At 40.1% G+C, this 18,337-nt stretch overlaps 1 protein-coding gene across 1 annotated transcript; it reads right to left on the bottom strand.

Annotated features, from left to right (window-relative positions):
* Window positions 1-1,018: 1,018 nt before the first annotated feature.
* LOC144650441 (MFS-type transporter SLC18B1-like) lies at window positions 1,019-13,706 on the bottom strand. The gene is made up of 15 exons (XM_078510126.1): window positions 13,166-13,706; window positions 11,986-12,081; window positions 11,752-11,825; window positions 11,014-11,161; window positions 10,249-10,317; window positions 9,492-9,666; window positions 8,352-8,422; window positions 6,610-6,711; window positions 6,080-6,180; window positions 5,451-5,546; window positions 4,492-4,566; window positions 3,491-3,557; window positions 2,872-2,898; window positions 1,773-1,822; window positions 1,019-1,507 (listed from the first exon to the last, which is right to left on the bottom strand). Exons 1-15 carry the CDS (start codon window positions 13,406-13,408, stop codon window positions 1,405-1,407), a joined length of 1,497 nt encoding a protein of 498 aa, XP_078366252.1. The 5' UTR covers window positions 13,409-13,706; the 3' UTR covers window positions 1,019-1,404.
* Between the last annotated feature and the right edge of the window lie 4,631 nt (window positions 13,707-18,337).

The raw sequence follows: 18,337 nt of genomic DNA on the forward strand, positions 1-18,337 counted from the left end.
ACTCTCGTTTGGCATGAAACTCTTATTCACTCTCATCGACTCATCGGCTTTGAACGTGTTCAAATTTTTCGTGATAGTCGATGAGAGTTTGATGGACTCTCGTTCTCGTTTGGCCCGAGTTGATGATAGTCAATGAGAGTTGACGAAAACTCTCATGAGAGTCAACTATCCAGGGGGGGGGGGGGGGAGGGGAGGGTAGCAGCTAGCTCCCTCAAGGTTTCACATGAATGGCTCGCTACTGTAAGACACTACTGTACATGGATATAATGTTATGTTCTGAATGATAAGTACTTCATTTTTACACAAACACTATGTGGTATGCAGGCTTCATATAAGAAAAAGGCCGAATACCACTAAAATCTCTAAAACAACCGCCCTGTGTAGGACGACACCCTTATTTTTAAGACCCTATTTAGGACAAGGAACAATATCGACAATCATTTTCGCTTTTTTGTGCTTGCGTTCCGTACGCGATGTTCGACGCATTAAAATGCGAACACCGATCCCAGCAAATACCTAAAATAATGCTTTTCATTGAAGCGGAAGCGAAAACACTGTTAATACTCGACGCCGGACAGTCCTGCAGCCATACCTTGTCTAGGACAGATTCTGGCCCTTTTTAGGACAGAGAACTTACCCCACACCCCCCCCCCCCCCGATCCTCGGCCAACTGTGGGCGATCAAAGCGCGTGACTTGTATAAAAGTGTCACTCTATAGTTGTGCTTCAACACTTCCGTTCTTGTAGAAAAAACGTGACTTGTCAAATTTACAAACGTTATATAACAATTTAAAACGTGAGTAGCCCAAATCTTACGTGACATAACCAATTAAGAATGTAAGGGGTTCAGCAATCGAAGGCAACGAAGTTTAAAAGGATTAAGAACGCAATTTGTACTGGTACAAGTCTTTAGGCACTAATATTAATTTAACATAAAACGATTCACCCCCCCCCCCCACCCCACCCCCCGATCCATCTCGATACTTGAACATTGAACAGTACAGTCAAATTTAATTTCCTCTTAGAAAACATCGCAATATCCAATTACTACAACTCTTCGTTTTTCCTTCTTTGCAGAAATACTTAGAGCTGTTTTATTTTTTCTTTTGTCCGTAAACGTGACAGCATCAGCGATGGCTGACTTATTTTCAACTTTTAAGCGTGTTTACAGAAGAGAATAAGGTGAAAACCAGAGAAGAGTTATCGTTGCCTGTCACAAACATCTAGAACGTATATTCCGGTTCCCTTACGCTTTAATGGACAGCTGCTTCCTAATTCTTCCTGCTTCGCAGAGCACGGCTCCGACCGCTGTAGCCTTCATTCCCCCGTCTCTTGCCATGATCGTCGCACTGCACAGCGTAGCATATACGTCCGTCCGTCCGTCCGTACATCCATTCACATCCATTCATCCTGTTTCTTTTTCGTGCGCAGAATCCAAAACCAGTTCTTCGAATTCCTCTTCATCATTAAAATCCGGGATCGAGGAATATGGATTTTTCCACCTGACGCTAAAAAAAATTAAGCCAATAGATAGACTCTCTCTATGAAGCCTTAGGGAGAAAATCTCGCTGCACTCTCGATTCTTTCCCCGTTCGAGACATGTCTGAGAATAGACTTGTGTAGTTTTTCACCGTGAAATTTTTAAGCCAATCAGAGACACAAAACAGATCCGTATAAAGCTAAGTCATCAATATTCTTTAACCAAAGCATTTTTAATAAAAAAATCAGTGCCCTATATTCAGTCGTTTAACTTCAAGTTTCACTTTGTCTTACCTTTCCGCTCCAGTTCCTTCCAACAAGGTAAACACAGCCAAAACTATAGCCTAAAGACAAACACTAGATTATAAATTATATATCGGAAAATTCCTGAACAAAAAAGGGCAAATTATAAGAAAAGAAAACTTCACACAGCCAATACGGAAGATTCTTGCTGAAATAAGTTTGACAGAAATTTCTTATATATCGTAGATAAAATTAAGGCGAGACTAAATGTGAATTTTAGTGAAAAGTTGAGAGGTTTAGAGAAGGAGTAGAAAAAAGAAATTACTTTGAAACAACACAGGGTGGGAGTCTGCAAAGACGCTGTGCCCAGAAGCTCTGATACAATAAGGGGGTGGGGGAGACTTACGTTTCGACCACCCGAGCGGAAGTCATCTTCAGAGTCAAGTGAAAAGTTGTTGTCAGTCGATGACGGTTATAAGTCTGGTCCGTTGAGGTGCCGTGATATTATTGGCCGTAAGATTTGTGTAAAGTTTGTCATAAGTAATTAGTCAGTTTTGATCCGTCTATTGTTAGTCAAAACTAACAATAAACGAAACACTAAAACTGACCAAAAACTAATACTAAACTGACCAATCAACGTCAACGGACCAGACTTACAACATCATCGACTGACAACAACTTTTCACTAGACCATAAAGATGACTTCCGCTCAAGTTGTCGAAGCGTCAGTCACCAACAACAGTTCTTTTCAGAACTACTCTCACCCAGACGATCACACTATACAATCTATCATTTTTTTGTTAACTTTTTTTTCTTTGTTATATAAACGTGTTAAAACGCGCGTTTTTACCTAGTTTTATAGGGAAAAAAAAGATTATCTGGCACTGTAATTCGGATGGAAATGTCAAGAATGCTTTGTACTTGACCTCCGTTGAACTGGCATTAATTTAGGGGATTTTATTTTCAAAATAAGGCTTATTATTGGTGAATTATCAAGTTCTGTGACATTGATGCTAGTGTTACTGCTTGACTATTAAAGGGCAATTCACAGTTCAGTTGACATCTTCCATCGTTTTCGTAACCTGTATGCCTGCAAATTTTTAAATATTTTAATGTGTTTGATATATAATGAGGACTAGGAAGAACTTACCTGAGAAAAACTGATCATACCAAGCACCTGAATCCAAAGAAAAAAAAAAAGTGGTTTAGACAAACAAAGTTGATTGGTCCTTTTAAATAAATTTATTGTCAGTAGAGACGCGTATGCCGCTCAAATGAATTTTTTGTCTGCTATTGTATGCGTCTAATGTAATAAAAGGACGAACCATCAGATACATCAAGCCCTCCGTTGTCCGTCTTGTGCCAGCCCGTCCTTATACTAAGACGCAGAAACCGGGGGGGGGGGCAAAAGGGTTGAAAACCCTTATGGGTTTCTGCTAAGACGCATAAATCATCTGATAACGCGCCTTTATGCACAGACGGATTACCGTCTCAGCTAAGTGATTTGTCTCTAAGTTCGTCGTTCGAGCCGCATTTAAGACTGATGCAGATAGTTGGTTTGACGCAGAGAGGCAGAGTCCGTCTTGTGCTCGTCTTTATTTTACACGCTTAACCAAACACACTGAAAAGGTCAAGCCGGGAGTCGTTCACTGACGAATTGATTATGTGTCTCTTTTTTAAAACGGCCAATGAGATCTAACGAGCGAATCACATCTGATAAGGATTGATAAAGGAATTATCCTACTTGGGAGAATCGCTTTAAGTCTTACCGCCATAGCCCATTGGAATCCAATGTGCTCATCTATGATCCCAGCGAGAGTCGGACCAATGGTTGCACTAAAATATTAACATAAACAACGCAGTTTAATAGTGGCTGGCCTGCACTTTGAACCAATTCATTTTGTGTTCAAGTTAGTAATGAATTAATATAGCGCATTTTTCATATGTATATGTTCAAATACGCTGTACACATACTGTAATTGAACACAAAGGCCAGACCATAACACCGGGAGCTTCGTGCCCTACTCTTTGCGAATAGTGCGTGGGTTCTTTAACGTTCCCTGTTATAAGAGTGAAGATGCAGAAGACGGGACCTACGGTTTATCGTCCTTTTCCGAGAAGACTAGAATGTCTAACCATTTGCAGCTAGATGTAATAACAAAGGCAGCACATTCTCCTCAGTTCTTTTAAGACCCTAAGTGTTGGTCCGGTTTAAGGCTCGAACCCACGACCTACCGCACGCTGAGCTAACCAGGCGGCGGTTAAGGCATAACGCCGTTATGCCTAAACTTGTCGAAAGACAAGTTGTCTTTCGATCTAGGGTGCTGTCATCGAAAGACGGGCATAAAGAAATTCAGTAATCTGTATTTAAGCCCTTGTTGTCTCGGATTTTAGTCCGGTCGAAACTCAAAACTTGAAATCATCTAATTGGTTGCCATAAGAAATAAATGTGACCTGTTTGACCGATTTCTGAGATAACTGCGAGAGTATTTTTTTGATAGATTTTAAAGGTGATGGAAAACGATGACAATGTTGCGGACGCATTGTTACAGACAAAAATGTTTCTCTATTTGCACGCGCGCGAAACATATGTTGCGGACACGACATTTACGTCCGAAACACAAAAATTGTTTCTGATCCCTTTCAGAAACAACGTCTTGTGTCAACAACAAATGCTTCCCCGTTTGTTTGCCCAAGAAAACATTAAGAGCGACAATGTGTCCGCAACAATGTGCCCGCGTTTGCCATCGCTTTAAACGGAACTACATACCCCAAGTTAACCATGCCGACTAAGATGCTTGAAATCATTCCACGCGTAGCAGAATTGTCAGACATTCCTTTATCCCTATTAACAAAACACAAAAGACTGAATGAAACTTATTTCTTCAAGTTACGACCATCATTGGATCGAGCGCAGATACAATAAATAAAAGTCACATGACATCATTGACGAGGTGGTCGGTAGTGGTAATGTCGGTAATGACAGTCTAACCAATCTAATTTTTATAGGGCACCCATACGTTTATAAATCGGTACTCTGAACTGAATTGAAGCACTTAGAACATAGTTAATAGAGGAAAATGGTTAGGAAGCCCGGCAAAGTTCTTTGTTGTATATTTTTCTTCACTATTTTGGTAGTTGACCCTGCACAAAACGTGACAAAATACAATAGGTCGTTACGTGTATTTGTGGCGGTGCACTAACTAATAGAAACTAAATAAATTAATAAATTACTTTTTATTTAGACACGGTAAGGATTAAAACTATAAGCTTGTGGGGCCGTGTATTCCCGATCGAATTGACATTTGGAAGTGTGGTTTTTTGTGGAGGAAGGAAAACCGGAGAAAAACCCTAGGAGCAAAGACGAAAACCAACAACAAACTCAACCCACATATGACACCGGGCCGGAATCGAACCCGGGTCACATTGGTGGGAGGCGAGCGCCCTCACCACTGCGCAATCCCTGCTCCCTGATTACGTAATTCATACATAGTACATGAGCACAAAACAAAAGATGTGCAGGGTCGTGGACCTTCCAACATAAATTTTGGCCTCTTTGTTTGCTCCTTTGATGTTTGCCGGGCTTCCTAACCATTTCCCTCTATAAACTATACTTGAAAAAAGTAAAGCTAAATGAAAAAACAAAACGCAACAAACAAACGCAACAAACAAACAAACAAAAACAGCTGCATAACAAAAGCCGAAAGAACCACAACCGATGCAACTCACCTCGTGATTTTCATTAAATCTGGCATCAATTGGACAAAGAGAACTCCATGAGAAAAACCCATGATCGCCATAGACAGGCACACAAACCAAACTTTCCTGGAAGAAAAAATGACAACAGATACAGACGACGCAGCACAGTATGCATGCCACGTTTCGCGTTCATACGCGACAGAGTACAGTTAAGGCCAAGTTTTCAAATTGCAATCCATTTCCATCCGAGCCATCCGCAGCCAAACGCGCTTTTAAACAGTTTTAGTGCTGTAAAATAGCAATTGTTAATAAAAATGGACCATTATTTTTAAGTTTCCTACGACACAAATATAAATTTTGGCTGTTCAAAAATCTTTTAAAATCCGTGACATAGTCCCTTTAATAGGGACTTGTCAGGAATTAGTGTTACGCTTTTAGAAAGGTCAGAAAGGTTATTTCAATATGAAATAGCATGAAAAGGTTTACGTAACGACAAACTTGTGTTTGAAGGATTTTACCAGCTGTCATCTTCTATGGTAGATTTAATTAAAAATATTATACTGAAAACAGGGAATGGGCGTTAAATGGGTGGGCGCTTAATAGGGGGTTTGAGCGTATATCGTTAAATCTCTATTATGATATGAGAATCTGTAACATACTCCGCGGGCAGGAAAAAAGCAAGAAATGACGCAGGTCCCAGCAAAAAACTGCCAAACGCAAAGCCTATGTACCCTGACACAGTCAGCCATCGGTTACATTGCTGCAAAAAAGAAATTCAAATTATGTTTATCGTTAAAAACAAACTCATTAGGTTTGTATCAGAGCATGTACACAGAATGTTACTGTTTTCGTCGTAACCTCGAAATTAACCTATCGCGATATTACACAGGATCCCGACCGAATCGCATTAAAGGCACAGCTGGTTTATACGCGCGTTTTAATCTCGAGCGAGGCAAAAATTGCAGTGAAAATGGCGACGAAAATTGCACCAAATATCACCTGCAGTATAAAAGGTCTTAAAGGGGTTTTGCGCACAACCCCCTCGTCTCACTGCCATTCGCGGGACATTAGTGATCAAGAAGAGAGATCGGTTGCCATTGACGAGTTTCGGCTTCACGCGTAAGGATTACGAATATGGCTGACAAATATTTCATAACCTCAAGGCATGGTGTTTGTTATAAATGCTCACCGTTTTGTCTCCTATCCAGCCTGCCAGTGGTGTTACAAGGGTATATACCACTGCAAAAACAAGAAAAACTAGGCCGATCTGAGTAGCATTCAGGTTCATTATCTAGCAGGACGAATAGAAAGACACAGGTATTAAATAGTATATTCAGCCCGCGTAAAAACAAACTCCCTAGAAAGTGATACTTTTGTACGTTTACAATAATAATAATATTAATAATAATAATAATAATAATAATAATAATAATAATAATAATAATAATAATAATAATAATAATAATAATAATAATAATAATAATAATAACACTGAAAAACTATCCAAATATAAGGACTTGGAAATCGAAACAAGCCGAATGTGGGGCATGAGAACGGAAACGATACCAGTTATCATTGGAGCACCTGGAGCTATCAAAAAGGGACTAGAGAGTTATATTGGAAGAATCCCCGGCCAAATAAGCATCAGTGAACTACAGAAGATAACCTTGCTGGGTATGTCAACCTAAAAACTGGCTACCCTTTAGTGCCCCAGGACCATGGTTTGGTCTCGGCGCTAAGGACTTTAAGCAAACATTACGTAAAGAACATAATAATAATAATAATAATAATAATAATAATAATAATAATAATAATAATAATAAAAAAAAAAATAATAAACGAATATTTTTAACAGGATTAACCCATCAGTACTTGAGAGTACTGTTATCTTAGGGGTCCTGTAAGATTTTAAAAATTTAAAAAGGTAAAAAAGTTTAAAAATGTCAAAACTACAGTAGTCAAAAACATATAAAAGCTTATGAATAAAAATTACAAATAAAAATGTTCTTTAACTTTTTGTTTAAATAGAAGCCTAGAGTTCAGATTTCTCATGTCCAACGGTAAACTGTTAAAAACGGAGGCTCCTAAAAACGAAAAACTCCGCCGGCCAAACTCTAGCTTCACTTTCGGCAGTTCGATAGAGGAAAATCTGTTCCTAGTATTGACACTGTGATTAACTCTTTTAAAATAGTTCTTTGAAGGAGTTCACGCATTTCCAAGTAGACAATCAAAAACACAGAGACTGACTTTTCTTTTCAGACAACTGTCAACTGATGGAATACGGATGTCAGTCTTGTTTTCCAGTCCTGAAGATATGCAGCTTAGGCAACGATGTTCGATTCTGCGAATCAGTTGCCTGCGTGAATTTTTACAATTCAAGTCGACCATCTACCCTAAGTTGAGTTTAATGTGAGCGAAGGCTGTTGCGAGAATCACTATGACGACCAGCAAGCCAATTGCAACAATGTCAACAAATAATATTGAAAAAAAAAACTTTAAAAAGTCTAAACATCGTGAGCTTTTGTAAGTATTTTGGACATGTGCTCACCGCGTCTACAAATAATCGTGCCCTCATTCAGTCGAGTTGTTGCTTGTTCAGTTCCCTAATAAAAGGGTTTCGAGTACTCACCACCGGTTGACAGACTAGTTGACAGACTAATCTTTTCTTCCGGTTGATATTGAAGGCAGAAATGCCCAATGTATATACCCCAACAATAAGTTGACAACTAAGAAACAAGAAGTATCCCTTACTTACAACTGTGTAAATAGGTATATCAGACTTTTACGTAACAGTTAACATCCAATCTCCCCTGACAAGAGTTTTTCGCGAATGTTTTTTGAAAACAACCCACCCCTTAGCTGATATTATAGTCCAATAACACGAGTAGGAGAGAGAGCTTGGTAAGCTGTCCAACTACAAATAATACTTACCTCTTCCAAATGCAGTCCCAGAATGGGATCAAGGTAACCTTCTGATATCCCAGCAGTAGTTAAACAAACAGCTGTAATAGAAGAAACTCAGTTCACAGACAAACCTGAGGGGTATTTTTCGCGCAACTTTCAATGTTGCAACGCGATTGGCTGTTTGTCAAAAGCGTCTTGCAAATTTGCTGAAGCTGGTTCTGGTTTACGATTTGGTTATTCAGGTTTTCGTCGCAAATCAACGCGCTACATACATACATTTATTCCACGTCCCCACGGGGCTTTTCAGTGAAATATTACACTCAAGTCCTGGCCAAACGAAAACGCAAGAGCATCTAATTGCGTCTCCGTTTGTCCAGACCTTACATGTAACTTATTTTTGCTAACCCCGTTCCAGACGTTCAGTTAGTTGAACATTTAGAACAGGCTCCTTTTTGCCTTTCCTTCCTTACCGACCTTAGTCCATGTAAATTATTCTTAGAAATACATGGTCTATTCCTAAAATACGTGTCAACCTACAATACACCATTTTCATATTTTCGGCATTGGACTGGAAATAGCTTCTAATGCGGGGTATATCATTAAAAATTATTAATATATTATTAATTATAAAAGAGCGTCATGTCATTTGCATTTGAAACGATTACCCACATTAGCCACATTAAGATAGTTCCAATCCGATACCGTGAATGTGAAATTGTCATTTCTCTTGACCTGACATTATAGCTACAATTGGGATTAATGTTCTTGTGGATAGATCGGGAAGTCTGTTTTCCCATATATCCAAAATTGTGCTCCACTTTGTGCCAATTACTATTTACCAAGAGTAGTATAGTAGGGACCGGTTACACCACAATTTTGTGGATTTAATCAATTGTTTGTGGAATTAACCACGCCGATAACGTCATAGTCTCAATAAATTATCATTTTCGAACATATGTTCGACGTGCTTGAGTAAATTCAGTAATGAAAGCGCTCTTCCACTTAGTCCTAAGCAAAAACGTTTGTAAATTATTCTCCTCCTCCTCCTCCACCACCAACACCACCCCTGACAGATCTATTGTTTACCACCACCACCGCCATTACCACTGGCACCTTCACCACTTCTAAAAGTGGCCTAACGGGTCCCTTACATACTACTATACTCACCAATCATCAACACAGCGGGAATTTTTAAGGCTTCGATTATCGGAAATGAAGCTTTTTCTTGATCCGGAGTTTCTCCTGAGTGAACGCCACAAGGGGAAAGCACACAAAATAAAAATGGGATAGCAGCGATCGTGGAACAGCCAAAAACAACAAATGGAAGTTGAAATCCACCAACCTGAAATAACATCAACATTGAAGCTAATGAATGACTTCCCTTGAATGAAAAACGCTCTATTCATTGGAGTTTGCAAATAAATGATTGCCGTTATTCCCCGGGGGGGGGGGGTACTCCCTATAATGGCCTATACGGGGAGGCTCCGCCCGAAAGAGGTACCTTTTTCAGGCTTCAGGTATATAAAAGGGTACGGAAATCTTTCATAATGATATTTTAAAAGGCCTTTACATTAAATATTTCGAGCAGACGCAACTTTTGGATGTATCGTCTTAATTTATTAAGCGCTTCATAAAAATGACAAGAAAACATCCCGTTTAGGTAAATGTGATGTCGTGTAGGTATATGAAAGGGGTGCCTTTTTGCAATAAAAGGTATACAAAAGGGGTACTTTTTCTATCAAAATGGTATATAAAAAGGTAAGGGGTTGGATCTTCGGGCGGAGCCTCCCCGTACAAAACTTTTTCGAGTACCCCCTCCCCCCCGGGCGTTATTCAGCGCATTGAATAAAAAAATCGCTCAACATTACAAGACAATCGTTTTGATTAGTACCAGTTGTGATACAAATCCTTTTGTGTTACTTACTGTGTAGAGACCTCCGCCAAGGGCAGGTCCCAGAAAAAATCCTACTCCAACAGATATCTCTGCGAATCCCTTAAAAAGAACAATTTTAATGAATTCAGTGAATTTAATCTGAAAAGTATCTTTTTACCAGTAATAATACGGGAGGAAGGTAACATAATACGGGAGATGAATGAATTACATGGATTAACAAGTACACCTAATTCAAGTACACCTAATTCACGCAAATTTCGTAAGTTTATTCACTAACAGGGCGGTAACTAACCAGGTATATGGGATCAGGGATCACAACCTCGGGATTGGGATCATGGACCTGGGATCCCGGGTCACAAGTCTATACGTGTCATGGGATCCGGATCGGCCAATCAGATGGGATCAGAATGGAATCAGGGATCAAATTTTTGCCAAATTTTAGAGATCAGGAATCAAAATTTAGAGCTAAAATTTGGGATCAGCGATGAAAAATATACCTGCTCGGGATTTCTATCCGCTGATGGTTGACGAGTCAACCATCAAAAGATCTCAATAATTAGCAAAAGGCGAAAGAAACCGAGAGCAAGCCGTCTATATGTTTTAGCATAAGCCAGAGAACGTTCTTTTTTTGATTGGGAGTGTGTGGAATAATGAAATGAACTATCGTGCTCGGTCTTGGAAAAGTCTAGTCTAAGCCAAACTGGCTCTTTATACTTTATAGTACAACATGCGGCCGTGATATTTCAGGTTTTTTCTTTGCATTTGGCATTTTCACTATAGAAACAACAAACATACTGAAGCCATTCCTAATCTGTCAGGAAACTCTTCAATCACAATTGACATGACTGCAGTATTAGAGGCAGCTGCACCAAATGCAGAGGTTGCCCTCAATAGGAAGCTTAACACGACGAACTCCGTTGCACTGGAAATCCAAGCACAAAAGCTGAAAACGAAAAAAGGGAAAGTGTAAATGACTTAAGGCTATCATAACACAGTAGTTAATCATTCCACCCCAACAACAATAACTAAGTGACAAAGGTAGGCATGAAGGCATGAAGGCATGAAGGCATGAAGGCATGAAGGCATGAAGGCATGAAGGCATGAAGGCATGAAGGCATGAAGGCATGAAGGCATGAAGGCATGAAGGCATGGAGGCATGAAGGCATGGAGGCATGAAGGCATGAAGGCATGAAGGCATGAAGGCATGGAGGCATGAAGGCTTGAAGGCATGAAGGCATGAAGGCATGAAGGCATGAAGGCATGAAGGCATGAAGGCATGAAGGCATGAAGGCATGAAGGCATGAAGGCATGAAGGCATGAAGGCATGAAGGCATGAAGGCATGAAGGCATGATCAATGAATGCGGGGAAAAAATCGCGAAAGAACTGGACGCCAGCGTAAAACGGGGGCGCGAGGGTGCGTGGGAAGGGGAGCTTTGCGCTTGCGTCACTTTATGTCTCTGTTGCGTTCTTTGCGTCGAAAAGGTTGGGAATTGTCTTCGACAAAGGTTCGTCGGGGCGATTTCCTTTCTTACTTAAAAGTGATCAGAGATGTCCCGCCAACAAACATGCCAAGCAAGAGAACTCTGTTAGGGCCATACTTTGCGATCTGTCAAATAAGCACAAATTGATTATTTTTAAAATGGATGAACTACAGTTTAAACATTTGACGCTAAAGATAAATGAGAAAAAAATTATAATTCTAAATTTATATTGTATTTCAAGACAGCGTGATGCTTACGTGATGGGAATTAACTAAAACTGCTTACCAGAAGTCCACAGATAGGAGCAAAGATGAAGACCATAAATGGATAAGTTGCAAAGATAAGACCCACCACGGTGGTGGATACTCCTCTGACTTTCGCCTGTTGAAAGAAAATTAAAGAAAGCAGACATAACAGTTACATAGTCTATTTGAAATAAGCGCAGCATCCTAGTCAGGTTCATGTCTTAAGTGTATATGTTTGAAAAAAAGCAGGTTTATGATTAAGCCACGAGCCAAGCGGTTTACACTGCCGGAGCTTATCCCGGTTTCCGTAGCATTAAGCGGCTAGGAATATTTCTACTCCCCCCTGAATGGGATGCTAGTCGATTGCAGAGTTCCCCCCCCCCAGCATTATGTCGCCGGTACCCATTTAACACCTGGGTGGAGAGGGTAGATAAGTTAACCACATGAACCACTTATTTTTTTTTACAACCTTATGGGAGATAAGGAGTTTAGAGTGGAGGTTAAGAGTGGAGGTTAATTATTTCCTGGGGGCTTAAGGGGGATCGATGTAAAACCCGGTTTTGATGAGAATTGACACTTAAGACTCTGATGAGAGATATGTAAGAACGATACTAATGAACTATCTGCACTCTAAATGCAAATTTGTTCGTTGCTTATTTCTATTTATAAAGTCTAATGTTTTTTGAGGACGTTAGCTAAAATGGAAAAGTAGGATGATGGAGGTTTTAATAGAGAATATTTCTTTTGTAAGAAGACAAACGGATCTCTAACCAGGGGCTTATTAGCTGTGTTGGGGAGATGAGTGGGCGTTAATTAATACCGCCAAAGAGATTTTTTGCCCAGTAATACTGGCAACATTTTCTTTTAACTAGCCTCGCACCATTGTTGCATTGCAAGTATTTCAACCAGAGTTGCTAGTTGCGGCAACGTGTTGCACAAAGCTGAATTCAAGTCTACTTCGCGCAACATGTTGCTGCAACTTGCAACACGGTTGTTAATATACGCAACACGCACGTTACAATGCAACTTGCAATGCAACAATGTGCGAGACAAGTTGAAGAAAATGTTTTCCGTATTACTGGGCCTTTATACCGGTTATGGCCAATAACTAAATTTAAGCTATGTTTTCTTTTAAATTTAAGTTAAGGTGTTGTTTAACAAAAAGCCCAAAAATATACACATGTGGAAATAAAAACGAGATATGTAATAACTGAACGTACCTCCTGTGAAAAAAACGATGCAATCATAGAAAGCGCTCCAAATGATAAAATTGGGACAAGGCACAACGAAGCCAATATAACCACTTTTCTAAGGGACCATGAAAAACTTTGTGTTGTCGCTTCCTCTGCTAATGATGCCGAACCAACTTCGTAATCGCTAGTTTCAGCCTTTTCCATGTGTAGTCCATTGAAGCTGTCAAGTTCGATAGAGCCATTTCTTGGTATCGGCTCTTTTCCCTCCATATTCAATTTGAAGTTTCCCCAAATCTGTATTCAGTCCTGAAATTTAATAAGTCATCCTTAATATATTTAATGGTAGTTCTATGAAAACTAATATTTTTTACAGTGGAAACCCGTTAATACGGACACCAAGGGGACTGGCCAATTCAAATTGTCCGTATTAACGGGGTGCCCATATTAAGCGGAGTCTCTGAAAAAAGTCAACGATACACAGGAGACGATCAAAACTCAAAACGACAACATGTCTACGAAGCGAAAGCGATCTGTTCTCTCGATAAAGGATAAACAAATAATTATTTCACGTTTAGTTAAAGGAGAAAAAGGAACAAATTTAGCCCTTGAATTTGGCATCAGTAAACAACAGATCTCCGATATACGCAAAAACAAGGACAAGATCCTTAAATTTACCGACAACATCGAAACGAGCGAAGGATTGAAACGAAAGTCGCTGAAGCTTACCAATGACGAGCGGTTGGATCAGGCCTTGTACACTTGGTTTATTCAGCAGAGGCCAACTGGAACACCAATTTCAGGCCCGCTCCTTCAAGAGAAAGCCAAACACTTCTCTATGCAGTTAAATGTCGAGTCAGCTGATCACGAAAGCTTCAAAGCATCAACTGGTTGGTTAGACAAATTCAAAAATCGGCATGGAATAAGAAACTTGAGTATTCAAGGCGAGAAAATTTCAGCAGCAGAAGAAACTGTTGAACCCTTCTTACAAAAACTTAACGAAGTGATCGAGGAAAGAGGGCTGACACCGGAACAAATCTACAACGCGGACGAAACTGGACTGTTGTGGAAATGTTTACCACAAAGAACCCTCGTCTCGTGTCGCGAGAAATCTGCTCCTGGATTCAAAAAAGCCAAACATCGTTTAACTGTGCTAGATTGCACGAATGCTACGGGAACTCATAAACTACAACCTGTTCTGATTGGGAAATCTGTGAAGCCAAGATGCTTTAAAAATGTAAACATGGATGCGCTCCCTGTGATCTACAAGTCGCAAAGTAATGCCTGGATGAATTCGGAGATTTTTGCCGAGTGGTTTAATTTACGAAAGAATTCGTACCAGCAGTTAAAGTCCATCAACGTTCGCAGAACATTCGCTCCCCGAAAGCTCTGTTGTTGATAGATAATTGTTCTGCACATCCCGATGAACTCAGCAGCCGTGATGGTTCTGTTACATGCATGTTTCTTCCTCCGAACACCACCTCTCTAATTCAGCCGATGGATCAAGGAGTCTTGCAAGCGATGAAGAATCGATACAAGAGAAAGCTTCTCCAAAAAGTTATTAGCGCTCAAGACCTCGATCAAACACAGAGCATTAAGGACGTTGTAAAGCTTTACACAGTGAAAGACGCACTTTACATGCTTTGCGACGCTTGGGATGAAGCACGAGAATCTACACTATTGAAGGAGGTGAGTAACGTGGAAGAAGAAGAAGCCCAGACTCCATCCGCAAGGCTTACAACAAACTTAAAATCCACTCAGAGCCTGAAGAACAGCATTCTGCTGAGTCAATAGTTGAAATGCTTCAACATGTCCAGCAAGTTGGAAATGAAGATTCGCTATAAATGCTCATGACCTGGAAGACTGGCTCAATCTAGACAATGAGCTCCAGACTACGGAACAGATGTCACTGAGACGAACAGATTTTAGCCACCGTAACCGGACATTCCAATGAAAATGAAAGTAGCGACGAGAAAGATGATGGCCAGGAGGAGAAACAAGTTTCCAATTCTGAGGCAGCAGAATGTTTTAAAAAATGCTTGTCCTAGATGGAAAGGCAGAACAATGTTGACCCTGTTCAAGTCATGCAACTTCGCCGTATGATGGACTTCGCCATGCAATCTCGTTATAAGACTTTAAAGCAAACTAGTATGCTTCAGTTTTTTAGAAACGATAAATAGGTTCTTATTTATAAACACTGTACATGAGTATAAGGGCAGTTCATACATGTAGCCATTGAAGCAAACTCTTAGAATTAAAAATGTATTTTCGATTATCGGACTCTCGATTATCCGGACTATTTACCTAAAGTCCCACTGAGTCCGGATAATCGAGGTTCGACTGTACATGTTTTATCGACACAGAGACGAAGGGAAACGTATTTACGGCAACGAAACGTTGTTTAATTGTACTTAACTGTAACAAATGCAAACTGCGAGCTCTCTGACGACAATTAATAGTTTTTACGAAAACCATACGGTTAAGTCAGACACTCGTACTAAACTGAACTAAATTGAAAATGCCAGAACATTACTAAATACAAGAAATAAAACGCATTTCAACAGCAACAGAACGCTTTCTTTAAAGTTTCTTTTGTAATTTAAACTCTGATCGTTACCGTTCTTTAACTCTACAAACGTATTTGAAAACGACGGTAACTTTACTTTGCACGGAAGCATTTAGCTTGCTACACAAGGAGGGGAGGGAGGGGGAAGGGGGGGGGGGGGCTCAAAAAAGTTTTATACGGGAAGGGCTCCGCCCCAAGCTCTTACCCCTTACCCTTTTTTATACCATTTCGACAGAAATTGTACCCCTTTCGTATACCTTAAAAGCCGGTAAAACAGGACGTTTTCTTGTCATTTTTATGTAGCGCTTAATAAATTAAAATAATACAGCCATAAAGTGCGTCTGTTCAAAATATTTTAATAACAGGCCTTTTAAAAAACCTAAATGACGGATTTTCATACCCTTTCATATACCTAAACTTTTGAAATCGCTACCCTTTTATATACCTGAAGCATGAAAAAGGTACCCCTTTCGGGCGGAGCCTCCCCGTATAGGCCGTTTTATGGAGTACCCTCTCACCCCCCCGGGCTTAAACCTTTGCAAGTCACGCTTTTAAGCAACTCTTTGTAATAAAATCTTTAACAAAACTCGTCGAATTCTGTCATTATTTGAGCAGGGTGAAGTTAGCAAATCAGTGATCGCGACATTGAAAATTGACAATGCACAGATGAACAGTGTCCGTAAAGCGGGGCCGACAATGTATGACAGTTTGTTACTCGGGGCTCGAAAAAGTGTCCGCTTTTCGTATTAACGAGTGTCCTATTAAGCGGGTTAATTTAAGAGAAAATGTATGTAGTTTTCGTCGGGACCAACGAAACTGTCCGTATTAAACGGGTGTCTGTAAAGCGGGGTTCCATTGTACTTAAATATCTTATGTTTTGATACCCTTATCCCGCCGTTACTAATTTGCACTTAAAGTTGATACATCGAATTCTTTATTTATTTTTTATTATTTCATGATTGACACATTTTCTTTTATTATTCAACAACCTTTATTTAACATACAACCCTGATGAATATTAACTAACTGAAAGTCCGGGGAGGGCTTGATAATGTAGCAGGAAATAGCGGGGCTTATAAATTGAATTTATAATTATTAATGAGGGATTTATCTGCATAAATCCCTCCTTTCAGGGATTTATCTGTATAAATCCCTCGTTTCAGGGATTTATACAAATAAATACCTCAAACCTGGGATAATTTGTTAAACCTCTCATAAATATTCTAGGCTACGACTAATCTCTTCCTGACCAAATCAAACCCCTTCTGTGGACAAATTAAAATCCACATTTCCAACAATAAAGTTTTTAAAGCAACCAAATACAAAACAAATTAAACCATATAAACAGCCCAAACATTTCTTAGGATTACTTTTCCTGATATTTGAAGTCTTTCAAAATTAATAAGCCTTCTTCTGTTGATAAATTCATTTCGGAAATATAAAATTCAAGAAAAACAGAATCGACATGAGCAATTTGAAAAGCTCGCTTGAATTTGTCGCCGCATATTGCCTCAGTTAAAAATCCCTTTTGCTTGACTATCCTGTTTAAAAAATACAACAACGCGCGTCTCATTCCTGAAAACATGACATTCCTAAACGTTTCCTAACAACGTATCTGGAATTCAGTGTCGACCTTCAAGTTCCTGTCGTTGGTTCAACTCCTCGACGTTTCTCTCGAGGTTTTCTTCGTACATTATGGACGCCGTACAAAACACACTAACCCGCTCCTTGCGAACATCACACCGAGCAAAACAAATCGTCAATACATCAAAACAGTCTTGTGTTATTCAAATAAGTTTGACAAGTCACAATGGGTTGCGAAACCGTGAAAAGCGCACGATCAGGCCATTTTGAGAAAACCGCACAATGGCAACAATACAACAGAAGAAAGATATGTTGTTTACAGTCGGAGCCGAGGTTTCACTAATTAGACAGCTTTTGTCCTGCTGGAAACGGGCTTTATATAATGATCCCTCATGAATAATATCATAAAATAAGGGCCTGATTACATGAGCCGGGCTGGCCCGGTTAGCCGGGCTGGCTCAGTTTGCCGAGATCTCGGCACGTCTGTTAAACGCAACAAAAATCAACTTGGCGATTACATGACAACCGGGACAGCCCGGTTAGCCGAGATCCCGGTATCGCGATGCCGGAATCTCGGTTAGCCGGGCTGAAAATTTTCCATGTAATCACTGGGCCAGCCTGGCTAAGCGGGCCAGCATTAAATTTCTCTTCCGAGCACAATATCCGGACGAAAAAATCAATGCTACTCCTTCTAAGTAAGATTTACAGGTGAAGTAACCCATCCAGCTGCATAAGTGCAAAAATTTAACCACCAAATTGCCGGAAAAAGGTGATCAAGATCATTCGTGCTCTGATCATTCATGCTGAAACCGGGCTGAAAGTCATCTCGGCAAACCGGGCCAGCCCGGCTAACCGGGCTCATGTAATACCGGGCTGAAAGTCATCTCGGCAAATCGAGCCAGCCCGGCTCATGTAATCAGGCCCTAAGGGCTCCCGGTTGACCGGGCTGGCCCAGTTACCGAGATATCGGTTCACTCCTATTTTCTTTGTAAAAATTTTTATGTGTTCATATGAGAAGGCGAGCCAGCCCGGTTACCGATATCTCGGTTTCT

This window comes from Oculina patagonica, chromosome 1, assembly GCF_052425735.1.
Source record: "Oculina patagonica isolate OP01 chromosome 1, crgOcupat, whole genome shotgun sequence".
NCBI classification, from domain to species: Eukaryota; Metazoa; Cnidaria; class Anthozoa; order Scleractinia; family Oculinidae; genus Oculina; species Oculina patagonica.

What these genes read in the sequence shown, in the direction of transcription:
- LOC144650441 (XM_078510126.1), bottom strand. Translation starts at nt 13,408, where the DNA reads ATGGAGGGAAAAGAGCCGATACCAAGAAATGGCTCTATCGAACTTGAC. An exon ending in CTCCTATCTGTGGACTTCTG is followed by an intron (nt 11,826 to 11,985) that starts GTAAGCAGTTTT and finishes CTTATTTGACAG; the next exon opens with ATCGCAAAGTATGGCCCTAA. An exon ending in GTCGGCATGGTTAACTTGGG is followed by an intron (nt 3,558 to 4,491) that starts GTATGTAGTTCC and finishes TTAATATTTTAG; the next exon opens with TGCAACCATTGGTCCGACTC.